Source organism: Falco punctatus, assembly GCF_963210335.1.
Source record: "Falco punctatus genome assembly, chromosome: Z".
Classification (NCBI taxonomy): Eukaryota; Metazoa; Chordata; class Aves; order Falconiformes; family Falconidae; genus Falco; species Falco punctatus.
In genome coordinates, this window is record NC_137586.1 from 85,179,766 (window position 1) to 85,207,127 (window position 27,362).

The window sequence follows — 27,362 nt, forward strand, 5'->3', positions numbered from 1 at the left end:
GACGACCCTATGGGGTACAAAAGGGGACGTCTTCACAGATTGGTGAAGAAACAATGACTTCCTATATGGTGGCACTAAACAAACAATTAATAAGAATTGAGAAGCATGTGATGGGAACACGCAGTAGGGGTCTGGATGGACCTGTTCACGATATACGACCAGGGGACTATGTATACGTTAAGTGTTTTGCAGATAAAACCCTGGAACCACAGTGGACCGGACCTTTTCAAGTCCTACTCACCACCTACACCGCAATCAAGGTTGAGGGACAGAATTCTTGGATTCACCATACCCGGATCAAGAAAGCCCCTGCAACTTCGTGGAGAGTAACCCCAGATAAAAAAGAACTGAAACTCAAATTTACTCGGACAAATGGGAATAATGTGGGTGGCAAGTAAGTGAACCTGAGCGGTTGTGGATCCACCATATGGGAAGGGCACCACAACAAACAACATAGAACAAAAGAGTCTGGGACTGAGCCAGTGGCCAGTCTTGCCCAACTTGTTATCAGTAAGCCCCAACTCAAACAAAGATATTTTTGATCAAAACAGATTTTATATGTATATATGAGGAACGTTTAGATTCTTAAAATGATCAGTAGTGGGTTTAAACCATTTGTGGTTTTTTGTACCCTCTCTCTTGCCTACAACCAAGAGCCTGATAACTGGCCTTGGAATCATGCCCAGAAAAAACACACTGGAATAATGGGAAAGGTGGACTCAAAGACGAAACTAGCTATGGTGGTTTTTTCTGAAAATGAGGTGTACCAAAGGAATCAATGGGATTAGGAGGATGTACACAAAGTCGACCAATTATGGGGAAAATTAGGAGATAGGATAAAAGTAGGGTGTCAAACATATAATGAAAAAGATAACACCAAGATTTCAGGAGACACCCTGATTAATGTCAGAAAGGTAGATAAGGAATTTACCCTTCTAAATACAACCATGTGCTTTAATTCACGGGAATGTTGGCACAATTTTACCTTAACCGAGCCCATCTTTATAATATGCCTAGGAAAATATCCTTTTGAACATAGAACATGGGCCAGAAAGATAGGCGACAAGTGGCAAACAGTAGATTAAGAATCCTGTATTATGCGAGAACAGCAGGGCTTCCTCTGTGAAAGCAATACTATAATGGCCCAGGATACTTGTTTAGATACAGATCAGAAAATATGTCATTTCGAGGCCCAACCAAACGCAAACTTGAAAACAGTAATTATATATGCAAGGAAGGAATGTGCGTGTTTGAGAACTAAGTGTAACACAATAACTGTAGATGGGGAGGTAAAGGAGACTGCACAATATTCAAATTATTGTATTTGTAATTTTACTACTATCACAGGATGCGATTTTAGTTACTCAGCCCCAGTAGTGTCTCATCAATTCTTAAAATCCAACTTTACCCTATCACAGATGATAATTCCTACTAAATATAAGTAGTATAAAAGAACTATTAAAACATGCAGATTTACAACGTATACTGAAAGAAACCAAAGAAAAGGGACATGAAACCCTTCTTATGATCCATCATGATGTAGAGGGGATCAAGAAAGTTTTAAAAAAGGTAGAACAAGATGGAAACCATAATTGGTGAGATACTCTTTTTGGCTGGTCACCTTCTGCAACAGGAATTCTTAACACTATGGTACACCCCATTGTGATCTTATTGATCAGTTGAGGAACTTCCTTAATACTAACCATTATGTTATATTTGTGGGTTTGGAGAATGTTTAAAAGGATAACACTTATGTATGATGCTTTAGTTTAAAAGGGTAACACTTATGTATGATGCTTTATATCATTCCGGAAGACTGCTTAAGTAAAAGAATTTACTTAGTTTGATAGAAAAGGGGGGATTGATATGGAGAAATAGTGTGAAATGGGGACAATGGACATCGATTGTGATTGTATATGTCTGCTCAGGAATGTGGGTATGGTGACTGGTCATGGGTGCGGTGTCTGGTCACATAGGCACACAGCTCTGAGGAGACAACTACAGTTTTGAGGAGACGCCTGCCCTTCTTCCTCTAACAAAGGGGAGACGGGGAGACGCCTGCCCTTCTTTCTCTAACAAAAGGGGCTATTTAAAAAAGAATGAGAAAAGGATGAGAGATATTCCAATGCTATCTAGAGGGAGGGAGTGCTAAGTTTCCTTGCTGAAGAAGATCGGATGGTCACAAGAACATGAATCACCTACAAACCTGCAAGACCACCACATTCCAGGAAACGGACTGATAAGCTAATTAACATACGAAGCGGGGTTTAGGTAACAAATATGTATAGGCGTTAATTGAATATTCATTTGTTTCATTGTATAAATGTGGGATGGTTCGTCACTTCGGGTATGCACGCTTGTGGAGGAGCGATCCCCCGTGCATCTGCGCGCAATAAACATACCTACTTTATAACTTTCGAGTTATAGAGTCTAATTCCGCACGTCAACGGGACGCAGCTTGATGCAAGCAAATGTCAATTTATTGTACAGAAGCACGAGGTTTTATACACTTTCAGAAGCTGCGCGTTTTAAACAGATTGGTTCTTGAAGCTAAGCACTGCATACCAGGCAATCCCTGATTGGTGGTTAACTGCCAGCAATTAACAGCAAGGTGTTACCTTTCCTTGGCGCCATCCGTCTCCCACTCCCCTGTGCTCTGCAAACATGCCTCATCATGTTAATTGTTGTCGAGACAAGCTCGAGCACATTCCCCTCAGCTAACTGATTGCCACGCATGGTCCTAGTTTCCAGCCCGCTCCTGCACCCCCTCTGTCCACCTGGTCTGCTGAGGGGGGATGCTGCAGGCTCTAGGGTCTCATACGTCCTGGTGCCAGAAACCAGAGAGACTGGGGCCCTGGGGCAGTACTGGGCAGCCGGCAGCCGGGTCTGGGTGCTGGAGGGACATGCACTGCATGTACATCCGTCTGTCTGCGCTGATCTGTGTGCCCCTTCCGGGTCAGAATCAGCACAGAGACTGAGTAAGATCATGCAGGACAAATGCAGACGGTCACTGCCAAAAGAGCTTCAAAGCAACTGGTTCCCCAATCAATAATGCCATGGGCCCCACGGGAGGAGAGGCTTGTCCAGAGCTTGGGCTGGGGAGGCCCAGGCTGGTTCTGCCAGGGAATGCATCCCATCTCAGGAACTGCTTCCTTGTAAAGTTACCCCAGCAGCAATCTCGGTGGACAAAGAGGAAGACATTAAGACACGAACGCTGTTTTCCCAGCTATTTTTTTATTTAGTGATGTGCCACTGAAGTTGCAAAATCCTTCGTGAAAAGGGAGTATAGTCCAACAGGGGTCCCCATCCCTGAGCTGTGAGAGCTTCCCAGCGGCAGCTCTGGAGAAAAGACAGGCAGAGAAACCAGGGAAGAAACCTCCTAATCCAGTCAAAGAATGGTGCAGAAGATGCTCCTGCGGTGGTGGCAGCCCCCATCCATCCTGGTAGTTGTGCTGGAAACCCTCGGACCACCAGCTGCCATGCAGGAGCCCAGGACACCTCCTCTGACATGAGGCCGTGCTGGGGGGTTAATCAGCATGCACTCCATATCAAACCTGGGAAAAGGAGAGACACCCCATGCGTGACCATGAGCAGGGGGAAAGGGTGCTTCCAGAGCCGCCTCAGAAACACTCCCTTGAAGTTCCCCCATCAGGGAGGGAAGGGGCAGAGCAGCGCTGGCAGGCGCACAACGCTCAGACGCGACGTCTGTTCCGAAACACAAGCGGGACAGAAATGGTTGGAGAATTGAGATGGAACATCTTGCTTTACTGCAAAACTACCTCCCGTGATTTTACAGCCAACACCTCCAAGTGCCTGCAAGTTCTAGGGGGATGGGTCAGGAACCTGCAGGAGGAAATTCAGTGCTAGGACCTCCCGAGACTTGCTGTAAGGGAGCCAGATTTGAAAACCTAACAGAGGAATCGTGAGGCTAAAGGCTCTGGAGGAGGTGGTGGGAATCCTCTCTAGTGCACTTGACACTGATGCTATGGGAGTCTGGAAGACTAAGTGACAGCATCACCAGCCCGGGGGCCCACACATGTAACCTCCCTCCAGTAATGCAAGTCTTCCAGTTTCACTGTGTCCTCTCTCACGCCATGGACCCAGGGAGTAGAGTCAAGGTCAAATCTTTTTAGCTAAAAAGAACAACCCACTGAATACCCAGCTCTTGTATGGGTGACGGGCCTCCAGCATTCCACCCTCGGGCATCCGTTGTAGAGTCCAGCTCTAGAGTGACCCTTTTTGAACAAGGCCTGTAGTGAGAGTCACTGAGATCTGGGTGACGGTAAGCAGCTAAGGGAAGCTTTGCAACACCCATTGGAGATCTGCAGCTACAGCAGTACCTCTGAAGACCACCAGAAGACACATTCTCCCTCTACCGGCACAAAGACCAGGGTAGCTAAATCAAGCCCAGGAAGAAACAACCACTCCAAGATCCATTTTCCCCTTGGCCGTTCACATTGCTCCGGGCAAAAGCCTGGAGGTGGAATCTGGTGCATGAAGCCACCCTCCTCCTCCTCACCAGCACCAAAAGCCCAATGCAGACTGGGGTCGGATCTGGCCATCCATCATGAAGACCCACGTAGCCTGCCAAGGAATAATCCAAGCCCCTTTGGTGGCTTTAGAGGTATCCCAAGAGGAACCTCCTGGCTCTGCTTGGTCTGCAGTCGTCACCTGCAGTGGTTCACCACACATGTGGGGCTGGTGCCATGGGTCAGCAGGTATGGGAAGCTGAGAAGAGGCGCTCCATAGCACAGCCCTCCTGTGCTTGCCTAACAGGGGAGCACAACGGTGGCTCCGAGCTCACAACTCCACCCCATGGTGCTAGGGCCCTTACCTTTTCTTGACGGTGAGCACATTGTCTTGGACAATGCAATCTTCTGCATTTGACATTGGTCGCAAAATGAATTTCTTGGATCTTCCTTGGAAAATGAGGTTTTCCTGCACCAGGCCTTTGGCTTCGTCAAAGAGAGCAATCCCATAGTCCCGAAAGGCCTGGATCCTGTTCTTGGTCACCTGCAAATTAAGCTTTAGATGGGATGGCACAAGCAGAAGGACATTGTTCATACGGCTCTTTGATCGACAAAGAAACAAACTCCAAAGCTCCTCTGCAAGGCTCACTGGCACTCCCTGGCAGTCTGGGAGCGTACCAGGGGTTCAGACTGGATGTCCTTTAGCCACGCACACACAAGCTTTCCTAAGGCCTTCTACACATTACTGGTGGCCCCAACCTGGCAGCTCAGCTTCTGTCAGTGGTAGATGCTACAAGCTTCCCTTCAGCTGGTACCCAACTCCCTGGTGCAATATGAACCTGCTGCTGTTCCTTGCCCTCCAGGTTTTGAATGGCCATACTTGTAGGCTGTCATGTCCTTCTATACGGAAAAAAAGAGCACTTAGGATTCTCCTCTTCCCAAGACAGACAAGGCCACAGCTCTCACCATGCCATCATCTAGAAGATCAGTTTGGTCCTTTCTCCTTGGATCCACAGCAACAGCTGCTGTGATGCTCCTTCCCACCCAGCACCGCACACCATCTCACCTGCTCTCAGGCACCTGTTGGGCTCTGCCAGTGCGTGGACGAGCAACAACAGTGCCAGGACATCACCAGTACTTCAGCAAGGAGCTGCGCCCCCCAACTCTGCTCCCCAAATGAACCCTGCAACATGAATCCTGCCTGTGTGCTCCAGGAGACTGGATGGCTGGGACCATGGAATATGCAGTGGTTTTTAGCTTCTGCTCCAGAGGACAATCTTTTTCTACGGGCATCATTTTCAAAAGGAGTTTGTAGCCCCTGCAGGACTCATGCAGAGCATTTGCTTGGCAGGGCTTTCTGTAAACTCTTTTTAGGGGTCCTTCATGATGAGTTAAATTGCATTTCTCATTTCGATGCATGATGGCTTCCCCTCAACAAAGACCAGAATGGAGGCAACCTTGTGCTCCAGGAGGTAACCTGGGGAACTGGTTAGATGCTTGAAATGCTGCATCTAACTTCCCAAAAAATCCAGTTCAGATGCCAGCTACCCCAGACCTTCAGCACAGCTCACGCAGCCTGCAAAAGCTCCGACAGAGCCCTATGGGATCACCCACTTGACTGTGCCGTGCGCTTAAACACAGGGGACAGGCCTTGGAGAAGATGGACTTTGCTGAATGCCATTGCACCAAACCACACAGGAATCCCTCTGCTGCTCTGAGTGAAGAGAGGTGTCTCTTACAAGCCCTCTGTGAATCCACGTGTGGGAAATGATTACTGAGCTGCCCTTCACCAAGGCTTAAACATCAGACAGATGTGACAAACCACGAGAGAGGATACAGCCTTGACATAGGACTTCGAAAATTTACTCTTTTTTTTTGTTGTTGTTGCCACTAAGCAACGTCATGAGCTCACGCAAGCCCTTCCCCTGTGTGTCTGCCCATCTGAAAAACCGCTGCTGCTAAAAAAACCTCCTCGCGCATTCCGTCACCGAGTGCACTGGGGTAACACGGCCAGCTCCCCTGGTACAAGTGTGCTTTCCTGCTGCATCTGAGCAACCGTAAGCACAGACCCAACGATGCTGAGGCTAGGGGAAGAACTCGCCTCATCCTTCTGGGCCCTACAGAGTACTTCTAAACCTCTCTTGACAGATGTTAGGACATGATGCAGTTCAAACACACTATGGATAGAAACATCAGTTTCTTGTGAGCAGTGCGCTCTTGTTTTGCACTGCTGGCCCGATTAAAAAGAAACATTTACTTAATTCCCACCTACACCTTCCCTCAAACAATTTCTGCTGACCCTCCTCCAGCCTATTCCCAACGACTGGCCAAGAAAAACACAAAGTTACGGCATGCTGATGGAAGGGACCTCTGGAATAGGACTGTCTCCAGCACCAGATCAGGGCAACCCTGGCTTTGTCCTCCAAAGCTTGGAAACCCCCCCAAGAACGGTGACCCTACACCTCTGTGACCTGTCCCAGGGCCGCACCACCCTCCGAGGCAAGAAGGTTCCCCCAGCCTCCCACCTGGGCCTCCCAAGGTGGGGCGACCGCTGCCACTTGTGCTGTTGACCCCTTGCTGGCACTGCTGAGGCGGCTTTGGCTCCGACTGCCCTTTCAGGTAGCGGTGGGGCTGCTGTTAGATCCTCCTCAGCCTCCTCTTTGCCAGATTAGCCAAGCCCAGCTGCCTCTGCCTCATCTCAGCAGTCACACATCCCAGCACTCGCCCATCCTGGTAGCTCTGCGGTGGACCCTCTCCCTTTTCTTCACCTCTCTCTTGACCTTCAGGTCCCAAACAGGACGCAACATTTCAGACGCAGCCTCCCAATGGCAAGGGAAAGAGGGGACAACTTTCCCGTGTCAGCTGGACACGCTTCTAACGTAGCCTGGAAATTACACTCCCTCTATCACAGGGTTCGCAGGGTCGAGGACGCTCCTCCTGCTGGCAATGCCAGGGTGGTCCCTCCTGTCCCGCTTGCGAACCGGGGGGCCTGCTGGCTTCCCCTCGCCCGGGGAGGGAGGGCAGCAGCAGGCGGCTCTGTCTTGCCTCTGCCCCAGCCCTGGGCTGCACAAGCGGGTGCCCCCTCAGCGCTCTGCGGGACTCACCTTCATGTCTGCTGCCTGGAGCATCTGAAGGCCACACCTGTGGTTGCCGATGATGTCATTCTCTTCAACGACGCCCTCGCCCTTGGAGATGATGCCATGGCTGCGGTTCTCATAGATGCCATTGCCACGCAGCTCCACCTGGCACTCGGCCTCGACCAACACACCTTCCCGGCCGTTGCAGCAAATGCTGTTGTTTGTGATGCGTGTCAGCTGACTGCTCTGCAGCACTGCCACCCCGCCATCGTGGTTGGCGTGGATTACATTGGCGATGACGCTGAGCGCTTCGCTGCCCTTGATGTGCAACCCAGCAGCTGCCAACCAAAAAGAAGATCTCTTGGTTAAGACCGTGCAGCCTCAGTCATACGTAACTACCACAAACGCACTTCTCCTTCTAGAAGCTACCCAGTCTCTTCTGCCACAGGGTGACTTTCTGACTGGGAGCTGAAGGAAAAAAAAAACAAACCCACCCACACTCAGGTCTCAGCACGCCATTTCTCCAGGGTGCTCCTGGCCTAGTGGCAGCTGAGAAAGACCTGAGCTCACCTCCGTTGTGGTTGATGCTGTTCAACTCCACCAGTGCCACGCTGATGGGAGGCCGGGCAGCTGGGTACTCCTCCTCGCTGTCGGGGTCGTTCTCCCCACCGGCACCCTCCCTCTCCTCCTGGAAGGTCTCGTTGCCCCCTTGACCAGGGGGATAGTCACCAGCCTCATCCTTGCGGCAGAACAGTGCCACCCCATAGATGCCGTTGTGGCTGATCTGGTTGTTGATGAGATGTGGAAGGCTGGAGGACATCATCCACACGCCACAGCCCTTGTTGCCTGCAGCGCAGGGCGGCATAGCCCACCAGCTCAGCAGTGCTTGGAGACCCTCAGCCCTGCCCCAGAGCAGCAGGTAGCGCACACGCAGTGCGGGTGCGGCAGAGGCCATCCTCCTCTTTGAGTACACATGAAGGCTAACCCTACACGTCAGAGGCTCACAGAGATCCTTTCACCCTGGCTCGGTCCCACTGGGCCACCTTGAGTTTGGGAGCTAAGCGCCTTTGTTTCCCCACCTCTACTGCCTCCTGGCACTGTCCGTGCTCCAACCCCAGCCCGAGTCCTCCGGTTTAACTTATGCAACCAGGAGGTAAACCACTGCCCGCTGGCTGCACGGACGGCTGGCTTTGCTGCAGATGGACAGCCGCACTGCTGGAAGCCCATGGGTCCCGGTCTCTCCTCCTCCACGACTGGGAGTCTCCGGGGCCAGGGAGCACCGAGCTGGTTTTCCCTGAGGCTTGGCCTGGGGGCCAAGGCACATTCTCCATGCCCAGGTGGCTGGGCCCTAGGAATACCCTCCTGCTTCCCCAGCCACTGCTGTTCCAGAAACTTCTGGCAATGCCCTATCTGTGTGCCCTATACTTGCTGTGAGAGGCTGACAGTGGCCACCAGCACTACTGGCCACCACTGCCTCCAGCGTTACTAGTGGGACAGAGGGACAGGGGGACGCGCACCAGGCCATGCTAGGTAACCGTTTGCGTTCCATCGCTGTCCTAAACAGGGCCAGAGAGGAGCACAGCCCCTCCAGGACTCGGACCTGTGCCCTGGCAGCAGCGTGCTCTCTGCAGCCACTTCAAAATCCCTTTAAAAAAGTGATTTCCAGTTGCCTAAGAAAATCACCTGGACGGTTTACACCTTGGCAGATGTTTAGCCCAGTTAAGTCCTGCCAGACTCCTCTGGCCCCCGGTTAGTGGGATGCAGGACAGCAGCAGCTGTGGCTCCCCACATCCCGTAGGGACCGCACATCCCCTCCTGCAACCCTGTCCTGCACAAGGGCAATGGTGCAAGGCTGGTTTCCCTCTCAGGGCTCAGAGGAAGCTCCTGCCTTCCACTAGAGACAAAGTGGTGGTCTCCTCAGTGAGGAGATAGCCCCTCAAGAGCCACAGCCCTGCAGTGCTGGTGGCACAACCTCTGGAGCAGGGCTTGTGCTGGGCTGGGTCTGGTGCCGTTCCCGGTCAAGCCTCCTGGGCACCCACCACTGCTCCAGAGCTCACTGGAGGTAGAGGACAGCCCAGCAAGCCCAAGAGGACAGGGGGATGAGGGAGAAGGTGAGAATCGTTCTCCACCCAAGCTTCCTTACTGTAAATGGCGTTTCCTTCGATGAGGCCCTTCCCGCGCTCACCCACCACCACGCCGTCTGAGTGGCCGCAGGAGATGAGGTTGTTCCTGAGGATGGGGTCACCACCATGGCGGATGTCCACTCCACCCCACTGGTTCTCGCAGATGATGTTCCCTAAGGCCAGGCAGGGAGGATGGGGTGACCACACGGGCCTCCTGCCCACGGAAGAGCAAGGAGACCTGGCAAGCTGAGACCTGGCCCCACCGAAAAGCTCCCATTGCCTGTGGCAGAGCCCAAGCCCCAGGAGCTTCCCTTTTCCCCCATTCCCCTGGCAATGCTCTCTCGCACAGGACACCAGTCATTAGCAGTTCCAGTAACCACCACCTCCCTGTCCTCCAAGGTGCAGGGCAGAGTGGAAAACCACCCAGAGGTGCCACAACAGCAGGAAACATCATTCACAGCTTTAGCTTATCAGCATGGGAGGGGAAAAAAAAAATGCAGTCCATGTGGCAGATAGCTCTGGAGCACAGTTCCATGTCCCAGCTGGGCCAGAGACAAAAGAAACAGGAATTTGGAGGACACGCTGCGGAAAGGCATGCTGCGGAAAGGCATGCTGCGGAAAGGCATGCTACCTCCGTAATGGCAGAAAGGCCAACTAGAAAATGCAAACCAGGGGATTAGTGCACCTGAAGTCACCCAAGAGCCACAAGATAAATTTTGCAATCAAACAAACACAGAGGCTTTGTATAGAAACAAACTGGGCATAACAATGCCATTTCCATTCCAATACCTGTGATCTGGCCTCTCCCATTCTCATTCACTGCTATTCCAGCAGCCAATCCCTGGAAAATATGGTTCCCACTGAGGTAGGAGAAGAAAAGAAAGTTACCAGCTGCAGTGTTGCCTGTTCATGGTTTGCACCGATGCCAGCCAGCGCAGCAGCAGGTCTCTGCGGAGGCACCAGTCTCCCTGGCTGGCAACTTGTCACAGCCTGTTGCCTGTGGCCAGCAGTGAGAGGTGGGCATGGGGCGGCTACGCAGCGAAGTGCAGCAAGAGGGGAAGCACAGTGAGGAAGGGGTACATGCGAAGCAGAGCTGAGGGACTGACAGCCAAACCATTTTGAAGGAGGCGAAAGCACAAAAAGAGGCACAGAGAAACATGCATCAGTAAGGGAAGAGCAGGAGGTGCTCGTGAACATCAAAGTGGCCACCACGTCAGCCCAGTTCTCTGTTCAGCCAAGGTCTCCCCACTCCACATCATGGGAGGAGCCAAGAGGCTTTATCATCCATGGGACTGCTGCTCCAACAGCTTCCAAGCCCTGAAGCCAGCAGGCATCCAGCGATCGTTGGTTGATGGTGGGAAATGTTAAGGACAACAGCAGGAGCAGAGGCAGCGCCACGCTGTGAACAACAGCCTGGAGAGCACATGAGCCCCGTCACACCTGACAGGAGGCGTCACTTGCTGTCCCCTGGGCTCCCACCTACCACCTGTCAGAAGGAACAAAGCCCAGGAGCCCCAAGGCCACCACCAACTCCTCCAACACAACGCGACCCCAAATCTCTGGCATGCTGCTGAGGATCAGAGCAAGAGAGCAATCAGGTTGATCGCAAAGCAAAAGGACCAACCAACCAAGCATGGACCCTGCCCCGGCCCCACTCAGGAGCGCTCACTGGAGATGGCTCCGTTCCCTCCGGGCTGTGAAGGAAGCAGAGGGACCACGAAGATGGTCAGGGGGCTAAAGCACCTCTCCTATGGAGACAGGCTGAGAGAGTTGGGGCTGTTCAGCCTGGAGAAGAGAAAGCTCTGGGGAGACCTTAAAGTAGCTTTTCAGAACTTGAAGGGGGGAGGAGGAAAGGAGGAGGAAAGGAGGAGGAAAGGAGGAGGAAAGGAGGAGGAAAGGAGGAGGAAAGGAGGAGGAAAGGAGGAGGAAAGGAGGAGGAAAGGAGGAGGAAAGGAGGAGGAAAGGAGGAGGAAAGGAGGAGGAAAGGAGGAGGAAAGGAGGAGGAAAGGAGGAGGAAAGGAGGAGGAAAGGAGGAGGAAAGGAGGAGGAAAGGAGGAGGAAAGGAGGAGGAAAGGAGGAGGAAAGGAGGAGGAAAGGAGGAGGAAAGGAGGAGGAAAGGAGGAGGAAAGGAGGAGGAAAGGAGGAGGAAAGGAGGAGGAAAGGAGGAGGAAAGGAGGAGGAAAGGAGGAGGAAAGGAGGAGGAAAGGAGGAGGAAAGGAGGAGGAAAGGAGGAGGAAAGGAGGAGGAAAGGAGGAGGAAAGGAGGAGGAAAGGAGGAGGAAAGGAGGAGGAAAGGAGGAGGAAAGGAGGAGGAAAGGAGGAGGAAAGGAGGAGGAAAGGAGGAGGAAAGGAGGAGGAAAGGAGGAGGAAAGGAGGAGGAAAGGAGGAGGAAAGGAGGAGGAAAGGAGGAGGAAAGGAGGAGGAAAGGAGGAGGAAAGGAGGAGGAAAGGAGGAGGAAAGGAGGAGGAAAGGAGGAGGAAAGGAGGAGGAAAGGAGGAGGAAAGGAGGAGGAAAGGAGGAGGAAAGGAGGAGGAAAGGAGGAGGAAAGGAGGAGGAAAGGAGGAGGAAAGGAGGAGGAAAGGAGGAGGAAAGGAGGAGGAAAGGAGGAGGAAAGGAGGAGGAAAGGAGGAGGAAAGGAGGAGGAAAGGAGGAGGAAAGGAGGAGGAAAGGAGGAGGAAAGGAGGAGGAAAGGAGGAGGAAAGGAGGAGGAAAGGAGGAGGAAAGGAGGAGGAAAGGAGGAGGAAAGGAGGAGGAAAGGAGGAGGAAAGGAGGAGGAAAGGAGGAGGAAAGGAGGAGGAAAGGAGGAGGAAAGGAGGAGGAAAGGAGGAGGAAAGGAGGAGGAAAGGAGGAGGAAAGGAGGAGGAAAGGAGGAGGAAAGGAGGAGGAAAGGAGGAGGAAAGGAGGAGGAAAGGAGGAGGAAAGGAGGAGGAAAGGAGGAGGAAAGGAGGAGGAAAGGAGGAGGAAAGGAGGAGGAAAGGAAGAGGAAAGGAAGAGGAAAGGAAGAGGAAAGGAAGAGGAAAGGAAGAGGAAAGGAAGAGGAAAGGAAGAGGAAAGGAAGAGGAAAGGAAGAGGAAAGGAAGAGGAAAGGAAGAGGAAAGGAAGAGGAAAGGAAGAGGAAAGGAAGAGGAAAGGAAGAGGAAAGGAAGAGGAAAGGAAGAGGAAAGGAAGAGGAAAGGAAGAGGAAAGGAAGAGGAAAGGAAGAGGAAAGGAAGAGGAAAGGAAGAGGAAAGGAAGAGGAAAGGAAGAGGAAAGGAAGAGGAAAGGAAGAGGAAAGGAAGAGGAAAGGAAGAGGAAAGGAAGAGGAAAGGAAGAGGAAAGGAAGAGGAAAGGAAGAGGAAAGGAAGAGGAAAGGAAGAGGAAAGGAAGAGGAAAGGAAGAGGAAAGGAAGAGGAAAGGAAGAGGAAAGGAAGAGGAAAGGAAGAGGAAAGGAAGAGGAAAGGAAGAGGAAAGGAAGAGGAAAGGAAGAGGAAAGGAAGAGGAAAGGAAGAGGAAAGGAAGAGGAAAGGAAGAGGAAAGGAAGAGGAAAGGAAGAGGAAAGGAAGAGGAAAGGAAGAGGAAAGGAAGAGGAAAGGAAGAGGAAAGGAAGAGGAAAGGAAGAGGAAAGGAAGAGGAAAGGAAGAGGAAAGGAAGAGGAAAGGAAGAGGAAAGGAAGAGGAAAGGAAGAGGAAAGGAAGAGGAAAGGAAGAGGAAAGGAAGAGGAAAGGAAGAGGAAAGGAAGAGGAAAGGAAGAGGAAAGGAAGAGGAAAGGAAGAGGAAAGGAAGAGGAAAGGAAGAGGAAAGGAAGAGGAAAGGAAGAGGAAAGGAAGAGGAAAGGAAGAGGAAAGGAAGAGGAAAGGAAGAGGAAAGGAAGAGGAAAGGAAGAGGAAAGGAAGAGGAAAGGAAGAGGAAAGGAAGAGGAAAGGAAGAGGAAAGGAAGAGGAAAGGAAGAGGAAAGGAAGAGGAAAGGAAGAGGAAAGGAAGAGGAAAGGAAGAGGAAAGGAAGAGGAAAGGAAGAGGAAAGGAAGAGGAAAGGAAGAGGAAAGGAAGAGGAAAGGAAGAGGAAAGGAAGAGGAAAGGAAGAGGAAAGGAAGAGGAAAGGAAGAGGAAAGGAAGAGGAAAGGAAGAGGAAAGGAAGAGGAAAGGAAGAGGAAAGGAAGAGGAAAGGAAGAGGAAAGGAAGAGGAAAGGAAGAGGAAAGGAAGAGGAAAGGAAGAGGAAAGGAAGAGGAAAGGAAGAGGAAAGGAAGAGGAAAGGAAGAGGAAAGGAAGAGGAAAGGAAGAGGAAAGGAAGAGGAAAGGAAGAGGAAAGGAAGAGGAAAGGAAGAGGAAAGGAAGAGGAAAGGAAGAGGAAAGGAAGAGGAAAGGAAGAGGAAAGGAAGAGACTTTTTAGTAGGGCCTGTAGCAATGGGGCAAGGGGTAATGTTTTCAAACTAAAAGACGGGAGATTTAGATTAGCTACAAGAAGGAATTCTGTACTTGTGAGGGTGGTGAGGTGCTGGAACATGTTGCCCGGAGCAGCTGTGGGTGCCCCATCCCTGGGGGGGCTCGAGGCCAGGCTGGATGGGGCTGGGAGCAGCCTGGGCTGGGGGGGGGGGGGTGTCCCTGGCCACGCAGGGGGGGTGGGACTAGATGACTGTTAAGGTCCCCTCCAACCCAAACCATTTTATTATTCTCTAGCAGGGTGCCAGGGTGGGAAAGCAGTGCCTGTGCCATGCCGTCACCGGCGCTGGCTGGGAGTGCAGGGGTGGGCGCAGCCCTTCACACTGCTGTCCTGCCCCAGGGACAAGTGCAGGCAGAGCAGGGGCCACCCCAGCCCGTCAGGCAGAGCAGCGCAGGCTATCAGTGCCACACAGAGAATGGAAAGCTGCTTGTGGGCTCGCATGCACCTGCCTCTAGAAAGACGGACCAGGTAAGTGCACAAGGCACCTGTACTTGAAATCCACACTCGCACCAGCAGCCGTGAGGGTATGGAGGACGAGAAGCTGTGAAACCATCCCAGAGGCAACTCCCCAGCAGCACAAGGCAGGGGCTCCCAGCTGCCGAAGTCCCGGGAGCAGGCGGTAGCCTCGCACCACTAGGCACCGTCACACTCTGCACCTCCCAGCCCTGGCCTCAGCACAGCGGGGGACACAGTCTTACCCAAAAAAACTTTTTAGCTGCTCCAGGGAGTACCTCTGATTGTAAGACACACGTGCCCGAGGGCCGGTATTATGGTTAAAAAAATGGTACTTGGCACCCAGGTGGCTGTCACACTTCTCAGGACACTTCCCTGCTTTCTGCAAGGAGCGCCTCGCAATGCCCCGCTGAAACCTGTCCCCTAGGCGGGCAGAAACGCAGGATGGAGCTGGGCTTGCAGCTCTTGGGAATGGGCAAAACATTCTGTTACCAGCTGTGGAAAAGGGACCCAGCAAAGGACATTACTCCCACCCTGAACATGCCCCTTCTGCCAGCCCTGCCTGCCTGCAGCTGCACACACCAACCTGCTAGTGAGCCCCAGGCACGCTGACAGACCCCGTTTGAGCCCCGTGGCCAACAGTTGCACATGGCACCGCCAGGCCAGCCCTGGCGTACGCAGCCTCAGCCAGCGCCAGAGCCTGCCTCAAGTCAGCACAGAAGAAAGGCAGCACACAGCAGCATGCCCAAGCGGAGCAGAGGGGCTCCTCCAAAACGGGTAACTGGTCAGGCAAAAAAAAAAAAAAAAAAAAAAAAAAATTTCTTCCCACCGAGCTTCCTCCCTGCCTCCCCCCCATCGCCTCCTACGTGCCACTGAGCACAGACGCTCATACGTTAGTCACAAGGCGTAAACCAGGGTTGCAAACGATGTTGCGAGGCAGTACAGAGCTCAGAATAGCTAGTAAATCTCTCTATCCCTGCCACTACACCACCGCTTTTCTCAGAAATTAATACTTCTCCCACAGTTTCGGCATCCTGTGTTGGAAAGCCCAGCGCTGACCCCTGTGCTTTCAAGGGCTCGTATGTCTGGCGCAGACTTCTCCAGGTCCCAGACAAGACTAAATGCCTCGGTAACCTGTTCTTAAATGTCCGTATGGGCAGCCTGTCTAAACCTCAGCAGCTCTGCGTGCGGATCATGAAACCTGCAAGAAGCTGCTTTCATTAGGTCTGCAGGACTCAAGGCTAAGGCGCTGTTAATTATCAATACTTCCAGCATCAATACCCGCATCCTAGCTAGGAGGGGCAACCATTCTCTTCCCTTTGTGCCTCTCCCTGCTCCGTAGCGTGACTGTGAGTTGTCGCATGCCTATTCCAGGTCCCTCACAGGCACAGCGAGAGGTAGGAGGGGGTGGTAGTACAGATGAGATGCCCCTCACATCTGCAAGCAATACCACGCTACACCTGCCATGTCATTTCTGGGTTCAGTGCTACCAGTGGATACAAAGCATTGAACCTGAAGAAAGCCTGCCAGACACCAATACTAACATCTAAATCAAATGGTATTAAACACACAGAAGTTAGTAGCTCCAGGTGTTTAAAGCAGAAAGGTGAATTGGAGTAACAACGACTGGAGTGCCGCGAACTGTTTCCCCTTTTCCTGCAAAGAGCACCATGACATGTGTGAGCTGTTCATCTTGAGCACAGCCTATGCCTCCTCAGATCCAGGGGGAAAACCCAGGACTGGCACTTGGCAAAGACCTGGGTGGAGCAAACAGATAGAGGGAAGTCATAGAAAGGCACTAGTGCACCATTGTCCTATTTCTGCTCTACGCTGGGGATAGGGAAAAAAAAAAAGAAAAAAAAAAAAGAAAAAAAGAGAGAAGAAAAGTGTGCACAGTGGGAGGAATAATTCTGACCAGATGAAGGAGATAGAGAGGTCAGTGCTAGCGAACATACCTCACAGCAGGGTTTCCATTATACAGAATATAAATGCCAGCTTCTTTATTCCCATAGATCTGATTGCTACGGATGATGCCTTTTCCGTTGCCAACGACGACAATGCCTGAGCGAAGGCCACTGTGTATCTTATTGCACTACGGTTTTATTTTTGAACATGTAGAGAGAATAAAAGCAAAAGGAAGGAAGGTCACTCAAAAGTGAGCAAGAGGAGGCAGCAACCACAGAGAAAAGCAACGGCTCCCGGCTGGGGAAAAGATCAGAAGGGTAATTAATCCACCTTCGAAGAAAGCACTCTCAAACGGTCAAGGCACATGTCACTTTTACCCTGCTTTGGGGTTCTAGTACTCAAAATTTCCCTTCCCGTCATGTCTGCAGCCTCTTCTTCCACCAGCAGCTTCTGTGCACAGCTCACATGGAGAGCTCAGTGCGGCCACAGGGTCACTGGGATGGCAGTTTGTATCTGTATCTCTGCCTCCCCCCCGCATGGTGAGGCCCTAGTTCCTTCGAGGATGGCTAAAAACACAGCGTTCAGTAAACAGGGACAAGGTCAACCTGCTGCCCAGCTGGGAACGCTACCAGTTTGGAGGAAAAGCTATGCTGCCGGAGAGCGGGGCTGCTGCTCCCATCCTGCCTGAGGCTGAGCAGAGAGCTGAGACCCTCCAACCAAGTCCCAGGATAGACAACATGGTGGGAGAAACAATTCACGGTACAGTGCCCATTTACTACCTTGCTTGCGTGAGTTCATTCGTTACGGAGAGGTGCTCATTCGACAGGGGAGCATCCCCTCTATATGCAGGGATTTTAAGACACAGACCATTAAACAGAGCAGGAGACCACGCATGTACCATCAGGCGGCACTTTACTGTGCCTTGCCCTCGCTGAATTCGTTAATTCGTCAACAAAATCCTAAGGAACAGGCTGAAGGGCAAAACTAACAGAAGGTGTCTTCTATAACCCGGAGATGGATCCCTGCTGCCCCTTGGAGAGAAATAGTGTGAGAGAGAGAGAGAGAGAGAGAGAGAGAGAGTGCAGTGCCCTCCAGCACGGCTTGGAGGAGTACGTACCAGAACAAGGGGGTTAGCCCCCTTACGAATGTCCACTCCAGCCTCACAGTTTGAATGAATGTTGTTGTCCGCGATCAGGCCTCCTGCCAACAGGCGCAGGAATATTCCCGAGGCTTTGCAATGGTGGATGTCATTCCTCAGCATGATAACCTGCAGGCAAGAGAAGCACCCGTAGCTGAAGTTCAGACAAGGAAGAGGACATGACCACAGGGCGTAGCGCTCTCTCCTGCAGCTTCTGTGCATCTATGACCTCTCTGCCTCTCCTGCAACCCGAGGTGTGCCAGGCACACAGACCAGCTGAAAGGAAGATCAGCGCATGTGGGCAAGCGCCACGGTTAAGCCCATTCGGCATTACCCACTGGCGTTGGTCCCTTTAGAGACTGGGGACCTGCAGCGGTCGGGGCTGCGCAGCCAGAGCAAAGATACACTCTTGACTTGACGCATCCCTCCACTTGACAAAGCCTACGTTCAGGTAGGCTCGATGGCTTCCTTCGCTGCCTTGCACTTGCACACCCCCGACAACAGCGAGCGACCGGTTCCCATCCCATCTCCGCACCGCTCTTAGTGTGACAGACCAGTCTGCAGATACGCAGTCAGCAACACACCGCCTCCTGACTCTCTCGCGGTACGGAGCTGCTTGGAGGTGACATGTCAAATGCCACCGAACCTCCCATGAGTCTCCCACGAAGCTGACCAGGCCAGTGCACTACAGCACACGTGCTCAGCACGCGACCTGTCCATCGCCTTGCACCTTCAGAACAAAGATTCTGCCGTCTGGGGACGGAAATGTCCCAGCCAGCAAACTGAAACAACTTAGTTTCCTCTAAGCAAATAACTAGTTTCAATATTTATGCAGCAGCAGTCCTTTAGTATTTTCTAGCCAAACAAAATCCCGTCTGAAATCCGTGTCTTACAAGTGCTAACAGATAACCTACAAATTGCTTTTGCATATCCCACTTCAACAAGCAACGCAGATCAGAAATTATATTTCCTTTTATTTGCTCAGTCCAGAAAGGTGCTTCTTTCAATCTTTCCACTGCCTGTGGAACTCAGCAGGACTTGGCAGTTGCCTGTCTTCATCAGTCGTACTTGGCTGTGTGAGGAGGGAGTTACAGGAGGCGAGAAGTGCAGACACCCGCTACAGCCAAGTCCCCACACAGCAGACCCTGGCCGAGGCTTGTCCTGTGCTTTAGGGTCCTGACCGTGCAAGGACACCTGCAGTGCTCCCGCTTCACATTGCGCCTTGCCCCCATCTCACAGCCAAGCATTTCACTGTCTCCTGTTGCCTGATGCTCTGACACCCACCTCCCGTCAAGAGCCAATTCCCAGTTGAGAAAATTCTCACTGATAGCAGCAGCTGAGCTGGTCTCATCTCCCTGCCATTTGCTCCCAGTTACGAGCAGGCTGCTGAGTGAACTGGAAGCAAACCGAAGGGAATAAAACCAGAACGCAGTCCAAAGTGCATACCTCTGGTACGGGTATCCCCCGGAAAGAATTCTCCGCTGCCAAGCAGCAAAGTGTTTCTGCACAGGCACCAGTGCTCTGCAGTCCTGTGGGGACTGCAGATGGGGAGCTAGCACCATCACGGCAAAGCCCTTTCCCAGAACCAGGCGGAAAAACATTCCCCTTCTTCCCACCGCACAAAACTTTTGTGTGCAGGATTTCAAAGCAGTAAGACTGAAAAATAGGCCTGAATCCTGTGCTGCCTCAGCCAAGTGGTAGAGATAATATTGCCCTGGGCAGGCACCTGGAGAGGGGCTTCCCGAGCCCTCCCAACACCACCAGCAATGGGGATTTTGGCAGTGGGGGGGGTCACCCTCCAGCCCTCACGACCACTGTCCTGTCTGAAGGAGAGCACAGGCACAGAAGTGGAGAGCTGTGGGCAAGCACAGGGTTAGACGCTGCTACGCTGAAGGAAAAACTTGAGTTCAGCACTGTGTCCCCGGCCAAAATCTCTGCCTCTACCTGCAGCAGGCACCCACCCCGAAGGCTCTCCTGAAGAAAGCAGGACTGACCATGGCAGTCTCCAAGTTCCTACATCTGTGGTACAGGCTGCGTGGGGAGCAGCAAAGGTGATGACAACACCTTTGTCGGCAGCACTTGTACAGGGCAAGAGTTTAATTTACAGGTAGAGCAGGCCTGACTACGTGACCCCAAGATGTCACCAAGTTAACACCTCCAATTGCAATGAACGATACTGCTGCACACAGAAAGCGGGCGGCAGCACATGCCCGGACTTTCTTTTGGGCTGGATAACCCAAGCAATGCGTAGTAACAGTGATGCTGGTGGAGCAGGAGGGGGAAGGAAGAAGGCTCACAGTAGTCTTCACAGCACCTTACTGTTTTGTATGCAGCGCACTGCGTAGGTCAGATGCCTGAAGATGCTTCCTTCCAGTTTCGCTTGCCCTCGTGAATAAATTAATATTCCTCCCTTTCCATCCCTGAAAAGGCACTGGCGGATGATGCAGCCTTGCAGAGAGCTGGCCAGAGACTGGGCCTCCTTGTCCTGTTGCAGCTCCTGCTGCAGAGACTTGAGCTTAAGGTCCGTCTGAAGGGCATGCAGCCTGTCGCTTTGAAGCCTGCTGTCTGTGACATCAGCAAGTGTGTGACTGAGGCTGTGGGCTTGATAAGGCAGTTTGTATGCAGCCCGAGCATCCTCTTCATCGTCGCTGCTTAAGTCACTGTCACTGGAGTTTGAGTCAAGGGCCAGGTACTCCTCCTCCTTTGCTGCCTGAAGGTTCTCTCTGAATTCAGTGTCCTCCTGGGCCGAGCCAAGCAGAGCCTGAGCACCCACAGTAGAGATGAAGCTGCTTCGTTCTTCCCCTATGACAATCTCGCACATCCTCACTGGCTCCAGCAGTGATTCTCCCCAGCCATCCTGCTTGGCCACAGGGCAGCCAGCTGGGCAGGGCTCCCACACGGATGCTGCGCAGGACTTGGCCAGCATGGCCAGGTGCTTGCAGGCCCAGTTACGGTCAGAGCTCGGGTAGCCCTCCACAATTACGGAGGCATTCTCACTACCAATGAACTCACAGTTCTCCAGGACACAGAGGGCCACACTGCGGAGGTGGATGCTGGACTGGGCGAAGGTGCAGAACTTCACCTGGCATGTCCCCGGTGCATGGATCTGCAGCTGCCCGCTTTCAAAGTTGCAATTGTCAAACTGGACATAGCCTGAAGTTGTCTGGAAGAGTAAGCACAAGGTGAGACCACTGCACAAAGCAAGAAAAAGCAGTCCTGGATGTACCATGAAGTCTTTGCACAGGAAACAAGCTCACAGTCACAAATGCAATACGCATTCAGGTGTCACAAATGCAACAAGTTCACCGAGGCACAGATGCAGCGCTGCGAGCTGAGTTAGCAAGCATCTTGCAACAAGCGATAACCACTAACTTTCTTCCCTGCTGGCAATATTTCCTTAACTTCCCCAACAAGACACAGCTTTGCAGTCTCAGCAAGGCCCAGCAGTCACGCATGGGAGCAGACAGGGACCAGATGTGCTAAGATTACTAAACCTTAGCAAAGCTCCCTACACAGAGGAGTTTGCAACCTTCAGAGATGCGTATTTGCCAGCTGGCATCGTTTAATGGACTCAGGGGGTTACTGGGTGCAGCGGCAGGTAAGATGACATCAAACATTGCTTGGTTGGCCTGCAGAGATACAATTCAACCCAGAGCCGTTAGCAAACTTGGTGGAAGGATGCTGCACCCACGATGCATCAAGTGCAAAGCAACAGGTCAAAGTTTGTGCCATGCTGCTGCGCAGGCATCGTGCTGTGGCACTGCAGCAGGAGAAACACCACCAACACCTTGTTCCCTGGCTGTGGTTTCCCACCTAACTGGCAGAATGGAGCCATCCCTACCATGGCCTTCCTGCTTTGCAACGCAATGCACAGGGCAATTTATGGCAGGGCAAGTCTCTGCTTACCTACAGAAAAGGCCAACAGAAACTGAACAAGGTACAGAGGAGCCAGGTCAGAAAAGCTGAATAGCGTGCTTGGAATTTCGCTGTGCTCCTAATTTGGTTAGGAATCTCCTAAATTGTTCTTTTTTCTCCCCAGGTCATCCCGCAACTGCCTAGTGCACCACATTAAAAGCTTCACTTCTGACAGGTGACTGGGGCAATTTTACAGAGATTTCCAGAGTTTGCAGCCAAAATGCTGTCCTAAGATTTGTCTTCAGCCTTGAGTACTCTCAGAAGTGGTCATACTGCAAAGATGTTTTGAAATGCATTTATTTGTACTCAAAGATAACTATACAGAAATCCCTTCAGACCGCTAGCCTGCTCTGGACTGAATCATACCTTCCCTTTTTTTTTTAATTAAAAAAAAAAGGTAATTAGAAGGGATGCAATCCACTCAGCTTCTGAGAGGCTGTTTGTGAAAGCCCTTCTGAAATTGCAACTCACAGGGTTTTAATGACTGCCAGTAGGATTGGCGTTAAGTTTGCTTTTTAGTTTTTCATTGATGGATTTGGGAGAAAACTCCCTCATTCCACTAACAGCAGGTGAAGGGCCGTACCATCACCCTGGACTTTCAGACTGATTAAGTTCAATACGTCACAACAATAAAACGGTGAAAGGAAATGAAACTATAAATCATAACCAGTGATGGGCTGACTCATCACAAGGAAGGGCTCATTTGTAGAGGCGCAGCCCACAGCTGCGGCACTCACACTGGGCACATCCCACTCTGGACCAGTCAGCAGCTGTCCACGGGGACCAAGGTGTTGTCAGGGTGGACCACAGCAGCAGGACTGTGCCTGTGATTCCATGCCCTGGCTTAGCTCCGGAGAAGACCCTGGGCATCCTGGCCAAGGGCACCCAGTCCACACTAAGGGCAGAGCACACAGCAGCAGCAACTGGTTTTTGGGGCAGCAGGGCTGGTGTGGAACGCATTGTGGGCAATGCTGGCTCCCGTGTCCAGCCTCTTGGGCCACCTCACCATGAGGACAGTCGGAACAGCAGCTGGGGAGAAGGGGAAGATCACTGAACAAAGGAAAACATCTGCCAGCCTGGGAGCTGGGAGCCAGAAACATCTTCGAGAAGCACAGCTGTGCCTCTGCAGTGCAGCCAGGTATTGAAAAAAAAAATATCTCAGGATCCCATAGGCATCCTGGGATACCACCAGTAAGTGCAAAAAAACAGGGACTGTAATAGCAACTTTTCATCTGGAAAACTGGAACAGTCTAGGAAAATAAAATTGCTCTGAAAACCCAAAACCATCATCATCCATTGGCTACTCCAAGTGAAAAGTGGAAATGAACAGCATCTGTTGGTTGCTCAAAATGGTGGTGTTCCACAGCCTCTTAAACACTTATTTTTATCCAAAACGGAGCCTTCTCTCTCTGAGAACATCCCACCCTGCACGTATTTTCCCTTTACTAAACTGGCTGAACTCTCTGCATGAACCTGCTGTGAGATCTCGGACTGCAACACAAAGATGCAAGACTCTGTTACCTCGCCAGTCCCCTCTGGCCCCACTTTTGGGGTTGGGTTGGTTTGCCCTCCCACCTCTGGGATGGCTGGGTACCCGCCTGGGATGCTGTGATGGCTGTGTGCCTCTGACCGAGCGAACGGTACTTGGGTTCAGGCAGCACCAAGTAGTCCTTGCTGAAGTCAGCCCTGCTGTGCACGCCACCAGAACAGTGCCAGGCCAGACCTTCTCAGGGACTAAGGAGTCTAGGCCATGTCTTACCAGGAGCTAACAGCACCAGCCTGAGCTGGGACCAGACAAAACTAAAACTGCTACAGCTGCGCACCTGCACAAACACCAAAGAGGGGATTGCCTACAAGTCCAGCACTTTGTACTGTACAAATATGCAGCCTCATGAGCCCACCGAGCCCTCCTGTATGGCAGCAGGCTGCACGGTGGTGACATTCCTTGAGCAGTGACCTCCAGGTTACTCTTTGAGGCTGAGAGACCCCTACCCGGTGTTTGATACCTATAACAAGGCAAGCAACCTTTTACATTAAGGCCTAAAAGTATATTGTATGCTACCAACATTTATATATCTGGCTGCAGCTTAATTATTAGAAAGTGTCGTAATAAATAGTAGAGTCTTTGACCACGGTCTAAATTATCATTTAAATCATCATTTTAATCAGTGTCAAATCACTGTCAAGTCAGTGCTTCACTACCCGTCAATTATTGCTTAATTACTATTTGATTACCATTTAACTGCCATTCAATCATCGATTAATTATAATTTGATCATCATTTAACCATTAGCATAGCCTTTGTAGCTTACCCCACAACCATGACCTCTCTTAATAATTCACCTGTGACAGTTTGGCCCCTTCTGAAATCTATCTGACTCTATCCATACCTGTACCGCATATCCAAATAATCTATCATAAGCATGTCGGCTGCTGTGTTGGTGGTGAGTTTGCAGACATTTACCTACTAGTATTTACCTACTAGTATTTACCTGCTTGCTTGCTGCCGTAACGTTGGTTGTTGCTGTATGACTGATTGTTTCTATTACTGACTGCTCTCATACTATTCATTGATACTGTACTATTGATTGCTGACAGTAATTTCTAATAGCCCGAGATGGGCATACAAATATATACATGCATGTATATAAATATATGAAAATATATGCATGTATATATTTATATGTGTTTGCTTTATTAATCAAAAGCATTCTTATTCTTGCTAGTAGTGATCTGTGCGGCATCTGCGGCAGCCTGCAATCAAGCGGAGACATTCTGAGGACGAAGCCCCCAGCCCCCATGCATCAGGGAGCCCCGCAGACCCCTCGTCACGCCCTCCCAACGCTTGCAGGCTGGGGACCCCCCTGGGCCGTGCCACCTCGGCGGCCTTGCCATCCCTGCTGCCCCCGCTCCGCTGAGCCTCACCTTGTAAAGCACCGAGGTGAAGCGGGCCGGCATGAAGACCATGTTGCAGAGGCGGGCGGTGGGGCAGTGCTGGTTGATGCTTGCCAGCAGCACCACCTTCCCCAGCTTGCCCTGCCCCACGACCTCCACAGGCACCTTCAGCAGCACCTCGCTGTGCTCCTCGTGCACGCCGGGCAGCAGCACCAGCCGGTCGTAGGGGCTGGCGACAGCCAGGGCAGCCCGCAGGCTGCTGAACTCAGCCACTGCGCCAACGCAGAGCCGGCGACGGCCCTTCCTCCTCTGGAAAAGGGAGAGGCAGTTGGAGGATTCCAGGGCTTGGGTGGTTTTGGTCCAGGTTTTGGAGGCCAGGTAGTGCTGCTTGAAGGTGTCCCTCCAGGACTGCGGCTCCACGTCCGGCTGGACGGGCCAGTGCGGGTGCCTGTGCTCCAGGAAGCTCAGGCAGAGCTGCCGCCAGCGCGTCCTGTCCAGGCTGAGGACGAGCTCGTTCCAGGCCCTGCAGACCGAGCTGCAGCGGCCCAGGTCAGGGAGGCACAGGTAGGATAAGATGAGCTGCCACAGCTCCACGGGCAAGCTGTCGGCCTCCATCAGCACCTGCCAAGGATGGGACACAGCGTCAGTGACATGGGACACAGCGTCAGTGACATGGGACACAGCGTCAGTGACATGGGACACAGCGTCAGCGGCGAGCCCGCAGAGCGCCGGGGCACGGGGTGGGAGGCGAGGTGGAGTCGGGGCAGGGGGACACAGCAGCCCCCACGGCACTTGCCTCTCCAGAGACACAGCCAGCCAGAGGCAGGCCCACCTCCCTCCACCATCTTGGCCCCCACCACCACGGCCCTTCCCTCCGTCTCCTGCCAGCCCCGCAACACCCCAACAAGCTGCCATTTTTCGGGGCACTTAAAACTTTGTGGCTTAACCCTGGGGCTCCAAGGCTGTGCACATCCCTCAGCAGTGGGGCTCACAGGACCGTGCTGTGGGGGAGAGGGCTGCGCTGCGAGCCCCCCAAGCCCAGCCTGATGGCCCTACCTGGGATGCAGGGCTCGTTAGGAAAGGCGTGAGGCTTTCTCCAGAGGCTGAGTTCATGCCGTGGCCCAGCACACAGGGACACCAGCAGCACCCTCCGAGCAGAGGAGGGATGGAGAAGAAGAAAGCATTCACGACTGCAGCACCAGCAAAGCGGGCACAGCTCCTAATGGAGCCCCAACACCTGATCCCACCCTGGCATGAGGCCACTGCTGCTGGTGGCATGCAAGACCGTGCCCCTCTGCTCCAACTCAAGCCACCACCTGCCCAGCATCATTCCCCATGCCCTGCCCTGAGAAACGGTGGCTGCCAGGGGCACGATACTGCTCCTGATTGCAGGATTTCAGCCCCCGCTTCCTACGCTGTCCCCTACCCGGTGCATGCAGCAGTGGAGCCTCCTGATGCCCCGTGTGCTTGGTGACCTCCCAGCACTCTCCAGAAAGTGTCAGACAAGCAGCTTCACAAAACAGGGAGGTACCTCACAGAATTTATCACTTGGTATTTGAGAGTAGAAGCGTTATTATCAGTGACCAGAAAGACAATAATACAAAACAGGGAACTCCACCATCTATTAGCATTCCCCCCTGACGCAGCCCGCTTCATGCACGTTCTCCAGTTCACAGCAGCCAGGGATCAGTGCTCCAGTGCAGCGGGAGCCCTATGAACAACACAAAAAAGCACGTATGTCCACAAGCTGGTTTCAGGTCAGCTGAACGGTCACAACAGCCTTTGCTGGCAGGAGCAGCTCTGACCCCACACCCGGCAGTTTTGGCTTTGCCCCTGCCTACCCCACCACTGCCAGCTCATGCCCACTCGCGTGCCAGGAAACGCACTCGGGCAAGGAGTGTGGTTACGCTCTAATGCCAGGGTTCACCTCTCATATGATGCTGTTAAAAGCAACCAGGAACCAGGCTCCCTTTCTTCTCTCAGGGATGCACGCTAGCAAGGCAGGCGAGCACTTCACGCTTTGAAAAAATATTCTTTGACCAGCCATGGGGAATTTTACTTCTGCTTCCAGAGAGCTGGAACCTCTTAAACGATTACAGTTCAACCCGTAACGATAAGCCTGTGAAAGGGAGAGCAACGGCAAAGAGAAAGCGCTGAGCATCGTGCCTGCTTTAAGTGTGAGATGAAGCCTTCACCCTCCGGTTCTGCTCAGAACTCTTCCCGTGTCGGCGTCCGTTCCCGCGGCACTGCAATGGCAATGGGCACAGCGCTCAGCACTTTCTCTTTGCCATCGCTCTCCCTTTCGCAGGCTTACGGTTATGGGTCGGATTGTAATAAGCCTTCCCGTTAAACTTCGCAATACAAACGGGAAAAATAAACCCGAGCCATTGCTACTTACTCCTAAAAGTTAATCACCGGCCACGGTACCTGATCCCGGAGCCTCTGCGCGAGGGGCGGCACAAACCCGGGGCGGCGCTGGCGGCTGCGGAGCTGGAGAAAGACGAAACCGGTGCAGAGGCTCCGCCGAGCCGCTCTCCCTCGGACCGCAGCGCACGGCGCTTCCTCCGCGGCTCCCTCCCGGAGAGAGCTCCGGTACCCAGGCCCTCTGGCAGACCAAGCCCTGTCCCTCCGGACCCGCCGGTGCTCAGAACTCCCGGGACACGCTGCGGCCCGGCGCTCTGCCCAGCGGGGCTGCGCGGAGGAGACGCGCCCGGAGCCTACCGGCGGGGGGGGGAGGCGGAGGACGGACAACCGGGGCGGGGACCCCAACGACAGGCGGCAGCCCTTCCCGGCGCGGACACAGAGCCACCGGGAGCTGGCGGCGCCCCGGCCACACGGCAGAGAGCGCAGCCCGCTCGAAGCTGCCCGGCCCGCCGCCGGCCGCGCTCGGCTCGGCCCCGCCCCGCCCCGGGGGAGGAGCTTGGGCGCGGAGCCGCTGATTGGTCGAGTGCTGGGGAGGGGCGGAGAGAC

At 52.8% G+C, this 27,362-nt stretch overlaps 1 protein-coding gene across 3 annotated transcripts; it reads right to left on the bottom strand.

Annotated features, from left to right (window-relative positions):
- Window positions 1-3,213: 3,213 nt before the first annotated feature.
- Window positions 3,214-27,360, bottom strand: FBXO10 (F-box protein 10). 3 transcript variants are annotated; one of them, XM_080372483.1, is made up of 11 exons: window positions 26,820-27,360; window positions 24,423-25,013; window positions 19,897-20,745; window positions 17,562-17,711; window positions 16,495-16,631; window positions 10,459-10,529; window positions 9,690-9,842; window positions 8,117-8,392; window positions 7,574-7,884; window positions 4,835-5,025; window positions 3,214-3,554 (listed from the first exon to the last, which is right to left on the bottom strand). In XM_080372483.1, exons 2-11 carry the CDS (start codon window positions 25,005-25,007, stop codon window positions 3,389-3,391), a joined length of 2,889 nt encoding a protein of 962 aa, XP_080228609.1. In that variant the 5' UTR covers window positions 25,008-25,013; window positions 26,820-27,360; the 3' UTR covers window positions 3,214-3,388. The 3 variants fall into 3 exon arrangements, with proteins under 3 accessions (XP_080228609.1, XP_080228610.1, XP_080228608.1); XM_080372484.1 differs by having other exon boundaries at window positions 26,791-26,950; XM_080372482.1 differs by having other exon boundaries at window positions 4,835-5,013; window positions 25,449-26,950.
- Window positions 27,361-27,362: the final 2 nt, after the last annotated feature.

What these genes read in the sequence shown, in the direction of transcription:
- FBXO10 (XM_080372482.1), bottom strand. Translation starts at nt 25,670, where the DNA reads ATGCCACCAGCAGCAGTGGCCTCATGCCAGGGTGGGATCAGGTGTTGG. An exon ending in GGGCTAACCCCCTTGTTCTG is followed by an intron (nt 16,632 to 17,561) that starts GTACGTACTCCT and finishes ATAAAACCGTAG; the next exon opens with TGCAATAAGATACACAGTGG. An exon ending in TCCAGGCAGCAGACATGAAG is followed by an intron (nt 5,014 to 7,573) that starts GTGAGTCCCGCA and finishes CTTAATTTGCAG; the next exon opens with GTGACCAAGAACAGGATCCA.